At 57.3% G+C, this 20,391-nt stretch overlaps 1 protein-coding gene across 1 annotated transcript in view; it reads right to left on the minus strand.

The window, feature by feature from the left end:
- Positions 1 to 1,783: 1,783 nt before the first annotated feature.
- ZNF536 (zinc finger protein 536) overlaps positions 1,784 to 20,391 on the minus strand; it is a 169,214-nt gene continuing 150,606 nt past the window's right edge. Inside the window, exon 4 of the mRNA XM_087827574.1 lies at positions 1,784 to 2,049. Coding sequence (XP_087683700.1) covers positions 1,784 to 2,049 — 266 coding nt within the window. The remainder of the gene's footprint in view (positions 2,050 to 20,391) is intronic.

A 20,391-nucleotide genomic window follows, 5' to 3' on the forward strand; every position in this document is an offset into this window, starting at 1 on the left:
GACTGACACTGCGTCACTGCGGCTGTCGCTTGTGTGTCAGAGGGGACGGGACGGCAGCACAGGACAAAGTGGAATGAACACACACGCCACGAAGAGAGGGGCTGTTCCCAGTGTCACAAACAGAATTATTGCCTGTCGCATCCGAGGATGCTCAGAAGACACAAAAGATACTGAGAGTTCCAAAGTGCTAGAAATGGAATGTGGCTCTCTTTTTTTTCCCTTTTTTTTTTCTTTTTACTTTTTTTATCTTGTTTTTTCTTTTTTAATATATATATTTTTTTTCTTTGCTAAGATACCAAAGGCAGGGCAAACACACAGAAAGCAAGCGACCGGCACAGTCACCAAACATAGCAGTGCAGTTAAAATCCTAACGCTTACTACAGTCAGAAATTTTCAGTACATCTCAGTCCTTTCTCTAGGATCATAGAAACAGTTGCATTAAGTTTATCAACTCGAGTTAAGTAAGGCAGTGAGAACTAGTCTAGAAATACAAGAAAGCAGCTTGCGGTCTGCCCCTCGGCTGCGGAGCGCAGGGCCTCGCCGGCGGGGAGCTGGCTGGGCGCCCCGCAGGCCATGCAGACCAGTCTCGGGATAGCGAAGCGTAGTATTTACATCGATTGCAGTTTAGTAGTTTTGTAAACTGCTGGAGGCAGAGCTGAAGTTTTTAAGGCCCTGGGGTTTTATCCTGTGCTCCCAGCCTGCAAGGAAATATCGACTTTTTTTTAAGTCTGAATGATTTCGTTTTAGAAGAAGTCACATTATCGCTTCTCTGACCCACAAGCAGCAGCAGCTGCTCTGGGCCACGCAGAGGTCGAGCAGGAAGAGGCCGACTTCCCTCCCTCTAGCAGAGCAAGATAAACCCTAACTAGTCCTCTAAACTGGTTTTCTCAATGAGTTAAGTGTTCCATTATTGGCCCTCGACATCTCCCTCTGGGGTGAAGAACTTGATAAATTTGGAGTATCCAATCAGTAGAAAATCTAAAATCTACAAAAATAGAGAACACATTTGTTTTACAAAAACAGACATTTTAACTCAAACAGTTCTCTCCATTAGCAATAGAGAGCAGAGTGTTTAGATTCGCATTTTAATACGAGCTATTTCAGAAGCGCTCTCGGGAGAAGAGATTTTGACTGTGTCGGTGACACTTATCAAAACTAACACGTGAAAAAAATCTGACAACGAGGCCCGGAGCAGCCTTCATTCAAGTCCAATTTAAAAATCATAATAAGAAACCGCCTCCCTATTAGTACATCAATCCCGCCTCTCACCAGCACGTCTGCGGAGAGGGTTGGCTAGTTTTCTAAACAATATTTGAAACAATGTTCCCCTAAACATTTATTAGCCACCGTCTTTCTTTTTCATCCAGAAATTAAAATAAAATAAAATAAAAAGATAAGCCGGAAAAAAAAGCGCTTCCCTCGCACAGCGATTTGAGCCGAGAGAAGGAACGACTCCCTCCGGCGGACGCGGCCGACTCCTGACCCGGCGCGGGCGCCGCAGCGGGCGGGGCGGGGCGGGGCGGGGTGCGGGGCGGGGCGGGGCGGGGCGGGGCGGGGCTCGGGCGGGGTCGGGAGCGGGGCCCACACCCGCCCGCCCGCTGGCCCCGCGCCGCCCCCACCTCGGCAGGAGCGGGAGCGCCGGACAAAGGGGCGCGGGGCGGGCCCCCCCGGGTGCGGGGCCCCCCGGGTGCGGGGGCCCGCGGCCGGGCCGGGCCTTTGGGACCCTGCGGACCCCGCTGCCCGCTCCCGCTCTGTGCGCGGCGGCCGCGCGACGCCCCGACGCCTAGGCCTGGGCGAGGTGCCCGCCGGGCGCGCTGCGCTCCCCGCGCGCCGGGCCCGCCTCCTCCGCGCGCGCCTCGGGGCTCCCCGCCGGGGCCGCCTCCTCCAGGCTGCCCGCCGCCTCCGCGTCGACCCGGGAGCGCTTGAACCTGCGGTCGGGGTACTGGCTGTTGTCGAAGGGCATGCGGTGGACGCAGAGCACGTGGGTCTTCAGGTTCCCCTTCTGGGAGGCGCTGTAGGGGCAATAGCGGCACCGGAACGGCCTGGGACCTGCGGGCAGAAAGAGCGGCGTCAGCTCCGGCCCAGCGCGCGGCTCCCGCGCCTCCCGCTGCCGCCGGACCTCGCGGCGTCCCGCAGCCAGGGCGGGAGAGGCGGCGGCACACCCCCTGGGACGCGGGGGGGACCGCACGGCCCGAGGGGTGGCGACGCGGGCGGGGCCCAGCGGGCCTGCGTATCCGGCCGGAGGGTTCACCTCGGGCTGCCAGGCGGCGCACAGAACGCCCCGCGCGCCCGGCTCAGGCCCGGGCGCGGAGGCAGGTGCCAGGCTCTGCCCGCGCTCAGGGCGCGAGAGGCTGACACCCGGAGTGCACCACGGACACCGAAGTCCGATTCCGTGTGATTTCATGTGTAATGAGATGTTTTTTTAATGTATCTTTATTGTTAAAAGTATTACAGATGTACCCCCTTTCCCCCCATTAGCCCCTCTACCCTGCACCCACCCTGAAATATCATTCTTTCTTGAGTTTCTTTTCTCCAATCATTGAAAACTGTAAAAACCATTTTTAGCTCACAGTCTGTACAAAGACTGGCAGCTGGACTGGACCCCGGACTGGACTTTGGCCCCAGCCCTACACCACGAAGCCAGAAAGCCCTCCGTCTGCGATCCTGATTCAGTGCCTACAAGGCAGTCCTCGCCCTCAGCCCCCAAGGACTCCATGACGAGCCAATGGAGCAGAGAGGACGGTCCCCGAGCCGAGCTGCAGGAGTCTGAGGAACCTCAGGGTTTCCGTCAGGCCAGCGTCAATCAAAAGAAGGTAGATTTTGAAGACCTGCACCTTGAAATGAAACTTTTCTAGAAAGGCTCCGAATCAGAGCAGAAGACGGATTCCCACGTCTGAGCCTCCACACTGACTCCTCTGCCTTGGTGCTTGAGGAGCCAGGAGCATCTGGTTGGGGAATCATAAGGAGACAGCTGCGTCCCCGATGCTGGGGAGCTGGGACGGGCCATTCCTGGAAGCTCCCGGTGCTGTCCCACCCAGCTCCGAGAGAGGCCAGGCCCGGGCTGGGTTCTATTTGCTCAGCAAAATAAACAAGTAAATAAACGGGCCCAGCCATTTCCCCCAGAAACATCCAAGCTGCACATTCAGCCTTTCTCTAGAGCAGTCTTAGCAGACGCCCTGGTATCTACTTTGCAAAACAGCTTGTTCCAGAGAAGCTGGAGGCCAAGCCCATGTTTGCAGCTGGAACTCACTTCCTCACCACGTGCCTCACAGCTGGGAGCTGCTTCTACCCGTGGGTGTCGGAGACTCCGTCCCTCATCCCTCCCGCACAATTAGCCTCCAGGATGAACGCATTCTACCTGTTGGACTTCTCTTGCCACGCCCCCTTCAGAACCTGGCCCCAGGGTACATGCTGCCAGGTCCCCCCTTCCACTCTCCCCAGGGAACCAGAGTGAGCTCCTAAGAAGCAACTTCCACCTATGCTTTCCCTGCCCCGAATCTTCAATGGCCACCTACCTGCTGAGGAACCTTCAGTGGTGGGACCTTCACTACTGTCCAGTCCTCCCTGGAACACCCCCAATGCCCACACCAAACACACCACTAGAGGGTCTGCAGAGAGGCTTCACCCTGTGGGGTCTCCACGTCTCTGCTGTGCTAGCTGCTAGCTCTCCCTGAAACCCTACTCCCATTACCCTCAGGCCCCAGCCCCACTCTTTTCCCAGGCTCCGCCCACCTGCATGCCTGCTCTGTGGGCTGCTGTGCATGGATCGGTCCCTCAATGGGCTGAGTTCGCAAGGCAAGTGTGGCCAGCTCGGCATTGCTGGTGCTGGAACCAGGACCAGCACAGAGCAGGCGTGACTGTCCGTGGAGCTGCCACTCTCGCTTCACCTTGCCTCCTCAGAAGACAGAATAACTTCTGGATGCAGCTCCTGATTCCTTCTATTGCTCCTAACGCAGGCTGAATTTGATTAATTTTCCCACATGCAAAAGCCAATTTGCAAATCAGTAGACGCTTGAGTTTAGAACGAGGGAAACCCAAGAAAAGCCCACTTAATGTTGGTCTTTCCGCACAACCTCCCACAGCAGGAAGAGCGCAGACTACCGCAGGAAGGGCCCAGACCCTGGCTTCAGTAAGAGACAGACCTTCCAGAATCATCCCCACCTGCCTTCCTGCTGCTCATACCATCCTCCGGGCTTGGTCCCCTCCCTCAAGATGGCAGGGAAGGCCCAGCCAGGTGGGGAAGGAGCGCTGAGACTCGTATTTCAAAAGTGGATTTAGGACTTTCACGAAGAAGCTCAGTGGCCCTACTCTCCATCGCGCTGGAGAAGGGAGAATCGGGCAGCAGTCAGTGGCAATGGATTGGGAAAGCCAGGCCCACTGTCCCCACCATAAGAGTGAATCTAAGTCCATGCTAAGCTGTCCATCGGTAAGAGCCAGCAGATCCCAAGACTCAACCACCAACTCATGAAGCTGTCTTCCCTGAGGACATGAGCTGAGCTCAGGGCTCAAGGAGAGGCTCAGAGGTGCTTGGGAAGAGATGTGATCCAAATGAGGACCATCCTAAGAACCCAAGGAGAATAGCTGAGACCCCAGGAAACCCAGGAAATGTGTGTAACATCCTGTCCAAACTTCCCAGAAATGGGCTGTGCTCTCTGGGTGCCTACCCAGGGCGTTTCACAAAGAGTGGCCCTGATGGAAATGACCTGGGCTCAGGTAGAACTGCTGACTCATGATGTTTTATTATATGGCAACAGTTACTGATGGAAACATCACCATGGTCTGACGTTAAGAACTCCAAATAATAAATAAAACTCAAACTCTTGGTACCATGATCAGTAGGTCTAGTCTTTTTAATTAATCCACCTCAGTCACCAGGACTCACAGTGGTTCTTCTGGCCCTCTCCTCACCCACCCATCACAGCTGCTTTCTCTATTTTTGTTATTGTTACTGCATACCTTTCTGTATGAATTCTGTGCTGTGCCCTCTGGAAGCCACAATCTCTGCATGCTGTATCCTCATGGGAACTGTGGGACCTACGTCTCAGCAAACCCAATGGGGAACCTCAGATATTACCTTTACCCACAATACATGATATTCTGAACTAGCCAGTGTGGCATAAAAGCACTTGGTACATTTCCCCAGCAGCTGATTTTATGATATAAACTGTGGCTTTATCTGATGGTTTCATCTGCATGTCTGCTTCTTGGTGGAGTCGACGGAGCACAAAGGCTCTGGCGTATTTGGAGACTTCCCTCTCACAGGGGGAGGATTCAGGTGGTTTCAGCTGAGATGGGAATTGAACAAGTGTATGTGTGTGTGTGTTTGTAGAAGGAGCCTCCACAACAGCAAGGTTATGATGAGCCCTGCAAGGAGAAGCTGTGCAGGTCACAGTGGTGCGACCGGGTGTCCCAGGCCCACGTTCCACAGTGTTCCATGTTCATTGTTGCTTATTTAGCCTCACGTGTGAGCTTCATGGCCGTTTTGTCAATGAGAGAGATCGGCCCACTGTACAGGTGAGGAAGCGGAGCTCAGCCAACCCAGTGGCTACAAAGGGCCCAGATCTCTAACTCTCCCAAGTCCCTCCAGGAGATCGCAATGTGTTTTATAGGATACACACATGCACACCAGCTCACATGCGCGCACACCCCCTTCTGAGGATTTTTGAAAGGTTCCAAGACACTGAGGTAGGAGAAAGTTCTTTGAAGAAAGAAGGGGTCCACCTGAGTGAAGGTGACTGTGAGGAGCTGGGAGGGGTCCAGAGGAGCAGGTCACAAAGGGGAAGCTCCACGGGGGAGGTGGGCAGGGCCCAGGCCCACAGGACCCCAGGGAAGCCTGATGTCCTGCAGTGGGAGGAGGGAGGTGGGGCGGCCTCTCCAGCCCCGCATTCCCGAGCGCCAGATGCCCCCGCCCCCCACCCTCCCTCCCTCACCTCTCACTCTGAGGCCATCAACATTCCCCATCATGGCCACTCGAAAAGTAAGTACATCATACGTTAATTTGTATTGTCACTGCGCCGCACAGCCGTGGTAAAGGGCGCATCCATTTTTAATCCACTATGAATAATATATAAATATGTATACAGTGCAGAGGGTCAAGAGGAGCGGGGAGAAAGCAGGCCGTCCATTGTTTATAACAGAAGTGGGGAACGAGGTATTTTTCTTACTTGCTGCGATGGAAATCTCTGCTCTTTGCCTGCACCTGGGGGGAGAGGAAAGTGCCTGCCTCTGGGCACCATCCATCAATTACAGCGCACACGCAGGCGGGCGCTCATCTGCGAGGCTTCCAGACCCCAAACTGCGGGCAGCAGAGGGGCGGCGGAGGGGAAGGACCTTGAGCGCTCAGCCCTGGGGCGGCGAGAAAATGTCTGACACCCACTCCCCAGAGCGCGTGTACAGGAGCTGCCTGGCTGTTCCCACAGCAACAAGGGTGCACGGTGAGATGTGCTCCCACTTTACAGATCCGAGAGCCAGGCCCAGGGAAACTGAAACTGGTCCTAAGTCCAGTGTGCACAGCTGCTTCGGTTCCGGTCAGGACGTCAACCAGGGCTGTCTCAGAACAGAGGTTCATACCTCCACCCTGCCACTGCCCGCAAGCCACACAGAGGAAGGTTCGAGACGAGGGGACATCTCTGATCAAGACCCAAGGCTGCTCCAGTAGGGAATCCACGGCCACCTAGAGGGATATCCTATTGTGTGTGTGTGTGTATGTGAGAGACTGCACACAGGCCACATGCTGCACCCGATGGGCACAGCACCCAGCACCAGGTGCCCATCAAAGCTTGGCATTGAGCACATGGCGAGCACTGAGCCATGGCGCTTGTAAGCGCTGTGTCCGAGCTCCCATCCCACACTCCTGGGACCCAGCCCAGCTCTGTGGACACGCATTGGCGCCCGCTGCATGCATGCCCCAGCAGGCAGCTGTTGGAACGTTGCAGCGCTCTCAGCAGTGGGAGGCACCCACCTGACACAGCCACCCAGCACCTGCTGACCGCCCAGCCACACGTACAGGGCGACTGTCAGGGGTTTCAACCTGCTGCAGATACAGTGTGAAGAGGAAGCCACCAAGTGCTCATGTGCGGAGGACACCTGACTGCCTCCAGCCAGGCTCCAGCCTCCAGCCAGAAGGTGGCTCCAAGGTGAGGCCCAGAGTCCCTGGGAGAGAAAGAACTTTCTTTTGGAGAGATGTGCATGTGGTTTTGCCAGTTCAGGGCCTCGTGTGGTAACAGAGACAGAGTCCCAAACTTCGGAGCCAGGGCCACCTAGAACGCAGACACAACCTCCCAAACCATGATTCGCCATTTGAGGTCAACACAAGGAAAAGGCCCCAGAGAGGGTCACGTATGTCCATGGTGGGCAGTGGGGTCCTGGCTCAGGCAGACGCTGACATGGGCAAACCCATGCTGTCTCATGGCCAAGCCATCCCTCAGACCAGCACACGGGGGCTTTTGGTGTTCCTTGAAATAAATGTTGGTGATAGAAGAGGGACACTGCCTCCAGGATATCCAGCCCAGCCCTGGGAGATGTGGACACCTGGAGAGCTGCGCAGCCAGAAGTACCGGTGGAGCAGGAGTCCCATCCTGGGCCCAGCAGCGCAGGGAGACCTCTGGGTGGCAGAGCTCATGGCTGAGCCGTCAGGACACCCCCCTTCCTGTCAGGCACAGACTGTGAAGCACAGGGTCATGGAGGACTTCTAAGACACCCAGAGGGTCTCCTGCAGCCACACTGTAGGGGCTGTTTTCTAGGAGAGATCAGGTGAGGAACTGGATGGAGCACTAAGACCTGGGAAGAGCCGCTGCTCACATCAGCGATCCTCCCGTGCCCCTGCCAGAGCCCTTGGGTGCCCTGAAACCAGGGACTCTTGCGAATGAGTGCAGATGGGTAAGAAGAGGGCTGCACCTCTAGGGCCCATTGTTTATATTAGAAACTGGGCCCAGGAGCTGGACCCCCCTGCAGACTCAGGAGTCAGTCAGGTCCCCAGCCGCTCCTTCTGAGGGTTTGCATGCTAGGGAGTCCCTCTCCAGGACCCTGCCTCCTCCAGGTCCACCAGGCCGGGCAGGGGCCATGAGGTGGGTAAAACAAACACACCGCACCACCCGAAGCTATCTTCTCAGTACCATGCGCCATATATATTTCTTAATTTCCCTAATTCCAATAGGCAAAAATGGCTCTAATCAGGTACATAATTTATGTTTTCAGTTTTAAAAAAAAAAATTCATCCATCTAATCAAAGATGCTAAAACACTTTGGAATATCCTTCGTATAAATTACTTTAGCTTTTGAATTTCCTGTGACGTGGGTCTTAATTTAAAGCACTACCTAAACCATTTTACTATATTGAACATGACTTTTGATCCATGTGGTCAGCGACTGGGGATGTCAGCCTGGACTCACGTTCAGCTTAACCCATAACAACTCTGCACATGTGCAGGGTAGACCCACGCGCCTGGCCGCGGCACACTCAGCCGGACGCATTCCTAACACCGCGCTCAGAACAGGCACCAGGCTGCTTGGAGGAGCAGCTGACCCCTGGGCTGGAGCAGGAACCACACCGGGCGGTCCTGAGAGGAAGAAATTGCTCGAAAACCACCCATGATGGTGGGGGCAAACTAGCACAGAGCCAGAACCATTTCAGCAACAAAGTGAAGGACATCGTATTGAATTATATAACCCAACGTATAAAATAAACATCCCAGTCATGCAGACATAGCTAAAGGATTGAATCAGTTAGTACATGGAAAAGGGAGAGAAATGGCCCATGCTCCCAAGACTATCTGTGGGGACGTACCCCCAGAGTGAGGCCTGACTCCCACTCCCGCACGTGGGCTGCATGGAGGCCCCTTCCCAGCAGTCTCGTGGGAAAGGGAAAGAGGGACTTCACAGTGCAGACACCTGGTGGACAGGTGACTTCAGGTGTGAGCAGGCACTTTACCCCTGTGGCCTTCCCTCCCTATACCCACACCCCAAGTCTGACCACAGGAAACCTCCACTGAGAGAATTCTGCAAATACTCAAAACGCCAGAGTCACCAAAGGCAAGGAAGGGCTGAGAAACCGGCACGGCCAAGAGGAGCCTCAGGAGACATGACGACTAAGAGTAACATGGGCTCCTGGGTGGGATTGTGGAACAGAGATGCCAGCTACGCAAAAACTAAGGAAATCTGGATAAAACAGACTCTACTGAATAACAATGTATTGATACTGGGTGATTATCTGGACGAGTCATCCTACTAATGTAAGATGTTATTAACAGGAGAACCGGTGAGATGTTCAGGGACTCTCTGTGCAATGTTTGTGTGCATCTCAATCTATACCAAAGTAAAAAGTTTATTTCAAAAGTTCCTAAGGTTCAGTTTGGTTGCCTCTCAGTCAGGGACAGCAAACACCCCGGTCGGCACATGGCCACAGCAAAGGGTGTGGCTCCAATGTCATGGAGCCGAGCAGATGACAGGAGCTTCTCCTGGGGGTAGGGGTGGGGCATGTGAACACCTGCTGGGCTCCAACACCAACCATAGCCCCCAGGACACAGGTGGCACTCAGGCAGTGAGGAAGCCTGTGGGTGCTCCAGATGCCTGGATTCAAACCTTACCTGTCATGAGTGGGCATGTGCTTCGGGTCAGCTGTTAACTTTGTTTCCCAGTGTTTTCACCTGTCAGATGGACGTAATGATAACAGCTCACTGAATGGGCTGTGATGATGAGATGAGGCTGTAAAGTGCTTAGCACAGTGCGTGGTGCATGGAGAAAAGGTACAACCAATGTTTCAAAACAATAGTTTCCACGTACAGTTTATCTTGAAATTCAGAAGGCCTGGCAACTTGTTCCTAGAGGTGGCCCCTAGGGCTGGTCTTGGCCCCCAGCCTGGCCCATCTGCCCTTTGGCCCACTTTACCCCCAGCATCACCTGCCCGTCTCTGCTGTGTCCTAAGGGTGTCTCAGCTTCCGGCGGGGAGGGGGGCGGCAAGGCACTCTGTGGTTGTCCAGCAGGCGTGGCGTTCCTGCACACACCCAGTGACATAAACAAGCTTGCTTGCTGCTGTTCCATCGTTTCCTGTTTGCCGTTTAAAATGAACACACCAGCCTTTGCTTGCAGTTTCACTGCACAATTTAAATGTGGAGGGGCCAGTGTTGTCACCTGGCAGGTGCCAAGGGCATGCTGTGCACTGGGGACAGGCCCAGCAAAGCGTCCCATGCAGCACTCTCCTGTTACTGGACATCCAGGCCGCCAGATCTGTGCTCGGGCTCCTGCGTGGGCAGTACATTGCCCATGCACACCTGTCATAAAACACTAGTACTCTTCTGGGGGGGCGTGTGGTTTGGGGGATCTCCTCTGGGCTGCAGAACATGTCACCAAAGCCCATGTGGTGGGGCCAGGTCACACCCCTCACATTTTCGTGTTGTTTTATGGTATTAACGTGAGTTACGTGTGACAGGGACACAGGTCTCAGTTCTCTAAAGGACTCAGGCTCCCGCAATCGCACCTATAGGGATATCCACATTAAGGGGCACACAGGATCGAAGTTTAAGTAGCTTTGTATTTGCCCAATGCAGCACATCCATCCTGTGAACAATAGAAAATTACAAAGTAAAGCAGAGATAAAGCCTAAACTTCTCAGCGTGCTGCTCTCTCCAAGAGCCACTGACACCGTCACATGCCAAAAATAAATAAAACAAAGAAGGCAGAGGCGAGCCGTGGCTCTCTGCGGAAGGCACGGAGGAAAAGCCACCCCTCCTTCTCTTTCCCCTATGAAAGGCTCTCTCTGAAATCAAAGGTGTCAGACTTCATTTTGTGTGGCAGGCACGATCCAGACAGGGCTGAGGAGTGACAGGTGTCGGCACCCAGCTGCAGTAAGGCAAACACACGCTTCCGTCTAACCCATCTATCCCTCTGTAGCGCATAAACCCAAGCCCAGGGCAGGGCTTTCACATTAGCAAAGCTCCCCCCACCAGGGCCTCGATGCCCAGCGCAGCCTGCAGGCCATCTTGGTATCATGCTCCCCTCTGCAGAAAAGGCAGCCTGTGGCAACAGCCATTCCTTCCACGTGTGGTCCCCAAAGTGCCAACCCTGGACCTCTTCACTCCCCACCAGATGCAATTCCAAAGGGAGAGGGAAGTGTGGGCAGGATGAGGGGGTCAGAAGAAGAGGGGGGCCTTCAGAGATTGGGGACAGGCAGCCCTGGGCAGGCCCACGCTGGCCACACACTCACACCCACACCCACACCCACACATGCTCCCAGGTCTGCAAGCTGCTAACCTAAGAGGATCCGTTTAATCAGCAGCAGCAGCGTTTTCAAATACTTGAAGAATCCAGAGGGCTTATAGATGGAGCCCGAGTATAATTCAAGTGAGGGCTGTTCTAGTCTTCATTTAACAAACACTTGAAAGAAAAGCCATGCAGGTTCCCAGAGGCAGGGGCAGGGGGGAGGTGACCAGTCTCTGAGAGGAGCCACCCGCTGAACCCAGCCTGTAGGGCCCTTGCCCTCCCGCCCCTCCAGCTGAACCCCAGGTGAAGCCACGCAGAGCAGGAGTCCTGGTGTCACCGCCACCAGCTGCAGCTGCCGAGTGCTCTCAGCACCAGCCACAAGAAAAGATGAGACGGATTTTGCCCATGGCGGAGGGCGTTCCGTTTCTGGCCCTTCAGGCAAAAACAGTAAAGGCAAAGAGGAAAATTTGAGATTTCCCCCCTTAAACTTCCCACAACAACCTCAGCAAAACCACATGACTCGCCTTCTACAATCTCCCTGGTGTGTTCGCTGCTACTTTGGCAGGAAATCAGAATTACTGTTATATAAATTCCATCTGATGCCAGAGCGACCATCTGTGAGCGGGGCTGCTGCACCTACGTCTGCCTGCAAAGCCACTCTCCCAGAGACAAGGAGAGGGGAAAAAAATTTGATTAATTTGCAGAATGCTTGTGATTTGCTCATATATTATTATAACCGCTCATCAGCACATGACAAATTCCCAGCCCTCGGTGCAAGCACCCGTTTGGTTTCAGCAGTTTCTTGCGTCGGCACCTGACAGACTGCAGGGCCTCTAATGACTTTCAGATGCTTACAAACAGTAATTCTATCTTCAGAATAAAAAAGAAAAATCCTAGGAAGAAGAGGACCGAGCCCGTCTACTGCATTTCCTTCCCGGATATCAACACGATTTAACTGCAAGGGCAGGGCAGCGGCGGCCCCAGGACTGGCCCTCGCGGCCCGGGCGCCGCCTGCGGGGACACAGACCTCCGGGGGCAGGTGGGGCCGCCCGGCGGGCCTCTGCCCCGGTGTCGGGGCGCCTTCCGTTGCCCGCTTTTAGCCCCAACAGCCTCGCTCTCTGCAGACACGGCCCCCCGCCCGGGCCCCGGCCCTGCTCCGGCCCCTCCCTGCCGACGCCGGCGGATCGGGGTTTCGGCGAGAAGACAAAGGCTGGAGGCCCGTCGCCCGCGCGCGCGGGAGGCCCGCAGGAGCCATAAACCGCGCCATCTGTCCGCAAACAATAACCCGCGCGCTCCGAGGCTCACCAATTACTGAGGCCCAACCCCCCAGCCACGGGGCCCGGCGTCGCACGGACCCTCGCTGGCGCCCTTAGGTGCTCACCCCCTGCCTGCCCCCCAAGTTGACGGCTGACAGCTCAGCAGTGTCTCCGTGATGGAGAATTTTTATCGTGGGGTCTTCGCACCACGCGTGGCCTGGGCCCCGGGTCTGTGGGGCAGCTGCCGGTGCACATCCGGGTCCCCGGCGTCTGCGGGGCGGGGCGGCGGGGGCGGTCCCGGGCACGCCCCGCCCTCCTCCAGAGCCGCCGCTGGGGGACAGGCCGGCTGGCGGGCTCTGGGCACTGCGGGAGGCGCCCGCACGCGCCCACGGGACCCCCCGCGCCGCGGGGCGCCTGCCAGAGCCACTCACAACCCCGAGGCGGGCGGGCCTGGGTCAGGAGGGCGCGGGCCGGGCGCCCCGCGTGCTCAGGCCCCGGCCGCGGTCGCGCCTGGCCCGGGTGCCCGCAGGTCCGCCACGTCGCGGGCGGAGGCCACGGGCGGACGGGCCCGGCTCCGGACCCTCCTCCCAACCGCCAGGCCCCGAGTCCCGCCCTGCGGGGCGCCCGGAGAGAACCCGCTTCCTGCGGCGGCCAGCGGGGCCCTTCACGCGGCTGGAGGAGCGCGGGCCGCCGGGCGCGGCCGAAGCACCTCGCCTCCCGGGCGCCGAGGGGCGCGGCCGGCCACCCCACCCCCGCGCCCCCGCGCCGCCCCTCCTCCACCCAGGCGCCGGGGCCGCTCCCCCGCAGGGGCGCGGCGCGGGGTCCCGAGGAAGCCGCTCGGCGCCAGGCAAACGCCCGCGGCTGGACCTCGGGGCGCCCCAGAGGCCGCGAGCTCTCAGTTGCGCGGGTTGCCGGCGCCCACCCGGCGGGGCTGAGACCAGGGCGGGCGGGCGTCTCCCGCATCCCCGCCGCCAGGGCCGCCGCCGTCCCGCAGCGCGCTTCCCGCGCTCCCCGCAGCCCCGCCCACGCGCCGCGGCCTGATTGGCTGGGCGCTCCCGCCCACGTGACGCCGGAAGCGCTCGGGAAGGTGCACGTGGCCGCTGCCCGCCTTCCCGCGGGTCCTGGGCGGGGCGGCGTCGCTCCCGGAGGAAGCCCAGCGTCTCCGTCCCGCCCACGCCCACCTCGGGCCGCAGCCACGCCCACAGCAGGCCCGCGAACGCGCTGCCCTCCCCCGCCGAGAGGGGCACGGGAGGCGGGCGCAGAGGCCGCGGGAAAGGCTCCGGCTGAGGGTGGCTGCGCCCTCCCCGCGGGCTCGGGCCTGCGCCCCCTCGGCCCTCCCCGCGCGTCCCTGCGCCCCCTCCCGGCCCTCCCCGCGCGTCCCTGCGGCCCCCCCCTCGGCCCTCCCCGCGCGTCCCTGCGCCCCCCCCTCGGCCCTCCCCGCGCGTCCCTGCGCCCCCCCCTCGGCCCTCCCCGCGCGTCCCCGCGCCCCCCCCCTCGGCCCTCCCCGCCTGGCCCCGCGCCCCCCCCCCTCGGGCCTCCCCGCGCGTCCCTGCGCCCCCCCCCCCTCGGCCCTCCCCGCGCGTCCCTGCGCCCCCCCCCCTCGGCCCTCCCCGCCCGGCCCTGCGCCCCCTCGGCCCTCCCGGCCAGTCCCGCTGGGGCGGGTCACAGGTCACAGGATCTGCAGGACCCAGGACGGCAGGGAGCGGGCGGCCCTAGGAGGGGGCAGAGCCCAGCTCTGGAGGCGGCCCAGCCCCGCCCCTGCGGGCACCTGCGGCGGGCACCTGCAGCGACACCTGTGACGGCGCCTGCGGGGCACCTGAGACGGCCCCTGCGGGGCACCTGAGACGGCCCCTGCGGGGCACCCGCGCATCCCCAGAGCCCCCTCTCCTCACCGGCCCCGGGCGGACACGATGACCAGCTTGCTCCGAGAGGGGCCAAGGCCCAGCGCGGCCACACAGCGCGGAGCTCAGCCCAGTGCCCACAGCTGCTACCGCAGCGGCCAGGCCCCGAGGGCTCGCAGCGCACCCCGCCCCGGGGACACATTTCCAGGGCGGGACGGCAGGGTGGGCTCGGGTCCGCGCAGGGCTCCCCTGGAGGAGCCGGGCTGCCCCGACCTCAGGCAGCGCCCGTCCCCTCGGGCCCCACGCTGCGTAAATGACACCCTGAGTCCATCAGAGGGAGCGGGCGGCAGGCGCTGTGGCAGGTAAATTAGAGCGACCCAGTGAGAGCGTTTTATGCACACGGCGTAACTGCCTTTTGATACAGCGTTTTACTGCACATTTGGTATTATGGATCCGTAACAGACAAACGCGTGTCGTGGAATTTATGGGAGTGCCAACAGTTGTCCATATGCGTTCACACCGAGGTAAGAACACCGCACGATTCTCAGTCTGACGGATGCGGACACCTGAGCCACGATTCCGATGAAATTAGGAGAAAGCGCACCTTAAGCCCTGAGGATGTTTATTAGACACAACAGTCCGGACTCAGCTGACATTTTAAAAAGTCCCCTGGCACCCAGAACAAAGAGTCCTCAGGCACACACTTCCCCCAAAGCTAGGGCTCAAACCACAGAGGAACACAAAATAAATAAACCCCAACCCTGGGCCGGAGGGAGGGGAGCGAGCACACAGCGCACAGGTGCGCACTGGCTCTGCGCACACCTGCTCGGGGCCCTGGACAGAGGGCAGGGCCGGGGAGCCCCTCAGCCTCCATCTTTGTCTCTGTTTCTGGGCATGGAATCCTCCCCATGAATTTCAGACCCAGGCAGGCTGTTTTCCTGTCTTCACTTTTCCTGGCAGCTGTAAACACACTGCTATGCTCTTTAAAAAAATTAAGTAGAACACTAACTACCAGCTTCCCATACCCGAAATCAAATCAATCTTCTGCCTCAAGTAGTGAAATATCAGGTCCCCAGAAAATACAGAATAGTCAGTGTCTCTGAGAATCACGAAAATAAAAGTAAAACTAAAAATCCAAAAGTCAGAGTAAAATACTACTCACATCCTGCAGAATAGAACTGAACAGCGGCCTGTGTTTTAGGCAGCGTGGGGCTGGGAGTGCCCCGTTGCGCGCATCCTGGGCTCCCTCGTCCACGCTCCTCTTTCTGGGTCGTTAGTTTATACAGTCAGTCTCCTCAGTTCCCCGAGATACAGACATCATACACCTCAGAGCAGCAGTTTTTAAATGTCCTGGTGGATTGAGAGTGATTGTATTCTTGAATATGCCCTAAAAGACAGTGATTATTTATAGTAAGGAATTTAGGCACCAATGTCCCTTTCTTATGGCATGGACTGTATCAACAGACATACTTAAATCAACGGTGCCAAGTCAGATTGGCTCTGCATGAAAGGACCAACGTCTCCCTGTGTCAGACGTGGGTGGCAGAGCCGTCCTCTCCTGCCCTGTCCTGGACCCGGAGGATGGAGCCTGAGTGGCACAAGCTCGGATGCGGCCAGTTCAGATATGACTGGCTGGACATGGGAGTGTGGCAATCTGCAATTTATTTAGTTTTAATTCAATTTGTTTTCACATCCTGTTTTGCAAGTCAGCAAGATGGGCTAGGTTTGCCAAAAACAGGGTGGACGAAAGGAGGGGACACGGTCCCAATGCAGGCGGGTGCTGGCCCAGCACTGGCCAGCCAGTGAGCCTGTCTTCCGAACACACAGCCGCGCGGCGCCCGGCCTGCCCACAGCATCACAGCCTCACTATCTCCCCGCTGAAGGGCCTATTTGTCTGCTTTAAGTGAAATCACTCAATTCTCAAAAGTCAGTGGAGGACTTTAGAAGGGGGAGGGCTCAGATAGGCTACTCCAAATAAGTTCCATTAATCAAAAGACACAGTGTAATGTAACTAATATTTTACAATTAGGGAAGACAAGATGGAACTCAAAGCCATCTATCTCTCTTACACCACATGATCATCGATTCATAATCGGGCCTGAGAGTCTCAGCGAGATGCATTTACTGGATGGGGCGCGGGGGGAGGGCCGGTCGGAGCGAGATAATGAACAGGATGAGAGAGCGCAGGCTGAGGGCTGAGCAGAGATGACAGAGGAGCTCGGCGCTGACGGATGACATGAAGACACAAGCAGATACCTGACAGCCGCGGAGCCCGGCTCCTTCCCCAGCACCAGGATTCTCAATTATGTTGGCGAGGGACGGAGGGGCCTACGGAGGCCAGTGGTGCCATGCTGCCAGGCCGCCACGCTGCCCAGGGCCCCAGGTGAGCACCACTCTGGGGCTGTGCTTTCCATTGTCAGCACCCCTGGGCACATGGGGACAACAGGATACTCGCCGCTCCATCTGTTTTGTAATAAAATGTCCACATCTTCAAAGGGAGTCACTGCCACCTTCAGGAAAAGAAGAGTTGGCCCTTTCCAAAAAAACAAAACACAACAGAACGGGGTTCCCTGAGACTCAGGGAGGCTCGATGCTGCAGAACGGGCTGGCGAGAGATTCGCACTCCAGAATGATCTGCACAGAAGTCCCCCAGTGAGTCCTGTGCGGCCACGAGCCAGCAGGAGCACACGCAGGACTGAGCTGGCAGGAGACCGGGTGATGCACAGGCCCTCCCTGGACCTGGGGGTCATGAGGCTGCAGGAGAAAGTTCTCTGGCCCTGCCTGGTCCCAAGCTGCCCAGGCCAGGTCCCGAACGCTGGCGTGTGCTCCACCAGCCTGCATTTTGTCTGTAAGATACAGATGGCCTCACACAAGTGCTCATGTAGCGTGTCTTCCGAACAAAGAAAAACAAATGATCCTCTGGGCAGCAGAGGAACTTGGGGACTCAGCAAAATGGCAGGACTGTGGGGCAGGTGGTGGGTGATGGGCCTCAGCCGCTGATGGAGGTCCAGGGCTGTCGCCGCAGGCACGCCCATCCCCTGGGCTGCGTCTGCACAGGGCCATTTCATTCATCCACAATCCTGTGGTGACGGATTATGTAATATGCGCAGATCCCAGACTGGAGCCAGAGGTCCAGGGAAGGCACAGTTTTCTTAGTATTTCTTTTTCCAATTGTAACTTGACTACTGAATGTGTTCCTTGCCTGCCTACCACCCTGCCCCTCTCTGCCTTCATGTGGCACCCACACTGCTGCCAGGGCTGGTTTGCATGGAGCTAAACTGGACAGAGGTCCCTCAGTCTGATGCCCTACGAAGCAGCAGGGGCCGTGTGGATTCTAGTGTGTCTGCACACAGCTGCCACTCACAAATGCAAACACTCCCATCGTAAGGCCCTGATGTCCCCAGCTTCTCTGCCCACCTGGCACCTCAGATGGGGCAACAGTGAGAGCAGGTGATGGCGCTGCCAAGATGCCTGCTCTGAAGTCTCATCATTTCAGCCCTGGGGACAGAGGGCAGTGCTGACTGAGTGGGAACCTTATCCCCTGGCATCGCACAGTTCTTTCTGAGGACCTGATGGTGCCAAGGACACAGGGTTCTGGGAATACAAGGGGGTGCTGAGTCCAATCAGCTGGGCCAATCTCAGGGCAAAGGTGTGGGAGCAAATCGATCTGTGTGGCCTGAGGAGCCGTGATTTAGAGCCTCCGACACCAGCCCCAGAAGCTGCACCAAAGCTGAGTGGGCCAGGAGGCTGAGTCTGAGTGCAGAGACGTAAACGGTGCACGTGCGCCTGCCCTTGGAGGCGGGGAGGCCGCTGTGCGGGGAAGGGTCGGGTCCCGCAGCATCGGCACCAGGAAGTCAGCCGCAGAGCCCACAGTCCTCTCGCTGCCTGGACTGAAGATCTCTTAGCTACACGCAGGCCCTTTGACCCAGACCAGGCCATTCCTGGGCTACCTAAGACAGCCCAGCCCCCAGAAATGAAGTTCCAGGAATCTTGTCCCTGCACAATCTTCACCTCTCGTGGCCATGATTCTGCCCTCGGCAGACACAGAACTGAGCGTTTTCAGGTGGAAGGAGCCTATTCACAGAGACCTCCACCTTAGTCCCTGAAGTGCACTGTGCGGGAGCAGGAAGCAGGCTGGGCCTCGCTGCGTTTGGTTGGAGCCCACTCAGTCTGGGTTTGACACGTGCTTCTTTTATTTGCCGTTTGACCAAATGCAGGGCAAGGAAGACTACTGTTCAGACAGGATGTCTAAAGTGAGATACTCTTAGGGGAAAATATATACATACCATGCTACAAGCTTATCTTAATGTATCAAAAACAACAACAAATAAAAACCAGAGTTAAAGGTCTGAATGGTTAAGTTGAAGGAGGTGTGAATCAAGGCCTGGGTGGTGCTGCTCTAGCCCAGCCAGGACACGCAGGGAGCTGGGCCACAGCTGGGCCACAGGTGGGCTGCAGCCCCTCCCGGTTGAGGACCTAGGGATGGGGGCAGGTGGGGCAGCTGATAGTGGGGTGGGGGGTGGAGGGTTTCATCTGCCAAAGCTTCTCGGGATCCAGCCTGTGGGGCTCATGTGTGTCTTGGGTTCTGGGATTAGCGAGATCTTGTATTTAGTGACCAATCCCATCCTGTCCGAGGACCCTGGTTTTAAAGTGTGGGAGCTAAATGTCGATAGCATGAAGGCGGGGAGACCAACCGCCCAGGAAAGAGCAAAAAGTCCGCTCAGCTCCCCTTCTTCACCCTGCAGTAGGTGGGTTGTTGGCTGGGAAAAATTAGATAGCAGAGGTTTTCAGAATGAAACAGAACATTTCCACAATTATAAAACCAGCTCTAACACTGGAATACCCCTTCAACTCCAAACAAATTATTTGGGAGGATATTAAGCCTGGAAGGTCTTTCAAATTTCTTATTAGAATGGCAATTACTTAGAACTTGTGGCCAAATCTCATAGAGTTTGACCCAGTTCTCCCCCCTCAATGTCACTGGACATTAGGCAGGGACTATTGCCCCCAGGCTGGAAGTCCCTGTCCCCTCCCACAGCCAAGGCCAGGCTGGGAGAAGTCCCCATCCCTCTCCACGGAGTAGCAGCCTTAACAGTGGTCTTTCGCGCCACCTAGAGCCCAGAGGGCACATGGCAGTCACCGGCAGGAAAATTAAATACAGCTGAGTAATTGAATGAGCGGGCAAGTTGAATCAAGGGTCACCATCTGCTTGACTAGAATTGTTGGCACACTTCGGCTGAGCTGCGCGCGGCTCGTAAACATGCCTGCAGTTATCATAGCTCGCACTGCCCTAAAATAAAAGAAAATTGGTCCTAAAATAAGCCCGAACTAATTAAACATATACCATCTTGTCGTCATGGAGACTGGAGTGAAGGTCACCAGTTTCTCATGGCATTAAGGAGGGTGTTGGTGCCAAAAAGAGACAGGTGGTCCTTTCATCTCCTGGGGAGAGGGCATCTCAGGGCTGGAGGTGCAGCGGGTGGGGGTGGTGAGGGGAAGAGGTCACCCACAGGTCCCCATGCCTGCTTCCTCCCAGGCCGAGGGGAGGCGGGGAGGGAGGGCACCATCTTTGCAGACCCAGCAAGGGCAGCTTCGGGAGGGACCTAAGGTGCCCCTGCCAATGTTACTTAACATTATGCCCAACTGGCACATTCACCTGGGGATGGGGTGAGGAGGCATCTGTCCAGAGAAGCGGGTGTCGCATCTGACCTGGGTCTCACTGCAGCTTCGTCTCGGAGCTGGAGCTGGTGGGTCACCACTTCTCCGGATGTGGCCGGTTGTGGGAGCCCATGTGAACCCCACTGTGCTCTGTGTGCCCAGTGGCAGCGTGCCGATTTCAGGAGAGACCAGTCCTATCGCACGTCTCATACTCTCTCTTAACCTTGGGAAACCACACCTGTGCTCAGGTCCTCAGCACAGGGGTTTAAGCTGCGGGCAACCAGGACAGGCTTCGTGCAAACCCAAACCTGGGGCTCCAGAGTTGGGGTTAAGACTGGAGACGAGACCAGTGTGGTTTGGGGTTTGAGGAGGTGGCTTTTCCCCTGGTGGCCCTCCAGCCTTTCCCCACCCTCTGCAAAGGGAAGACCTGTCCCTGCCCC

This window comes from Miniopterus natalensis, chromosome 18 (assembly GCF_054644295.1).
Source record: "Miniopterus natalensis isolate mMinNat1 chromosome 18, mMinNat1.hap1, whole genome shotgun sequence".
Classification (NCBI taxonomy): Eukaryota; Metazoa; Chordata; class Mammalia; order Chiroptera; family Miniopteridae; genus Miniopterus; species Miniopterus natalensis.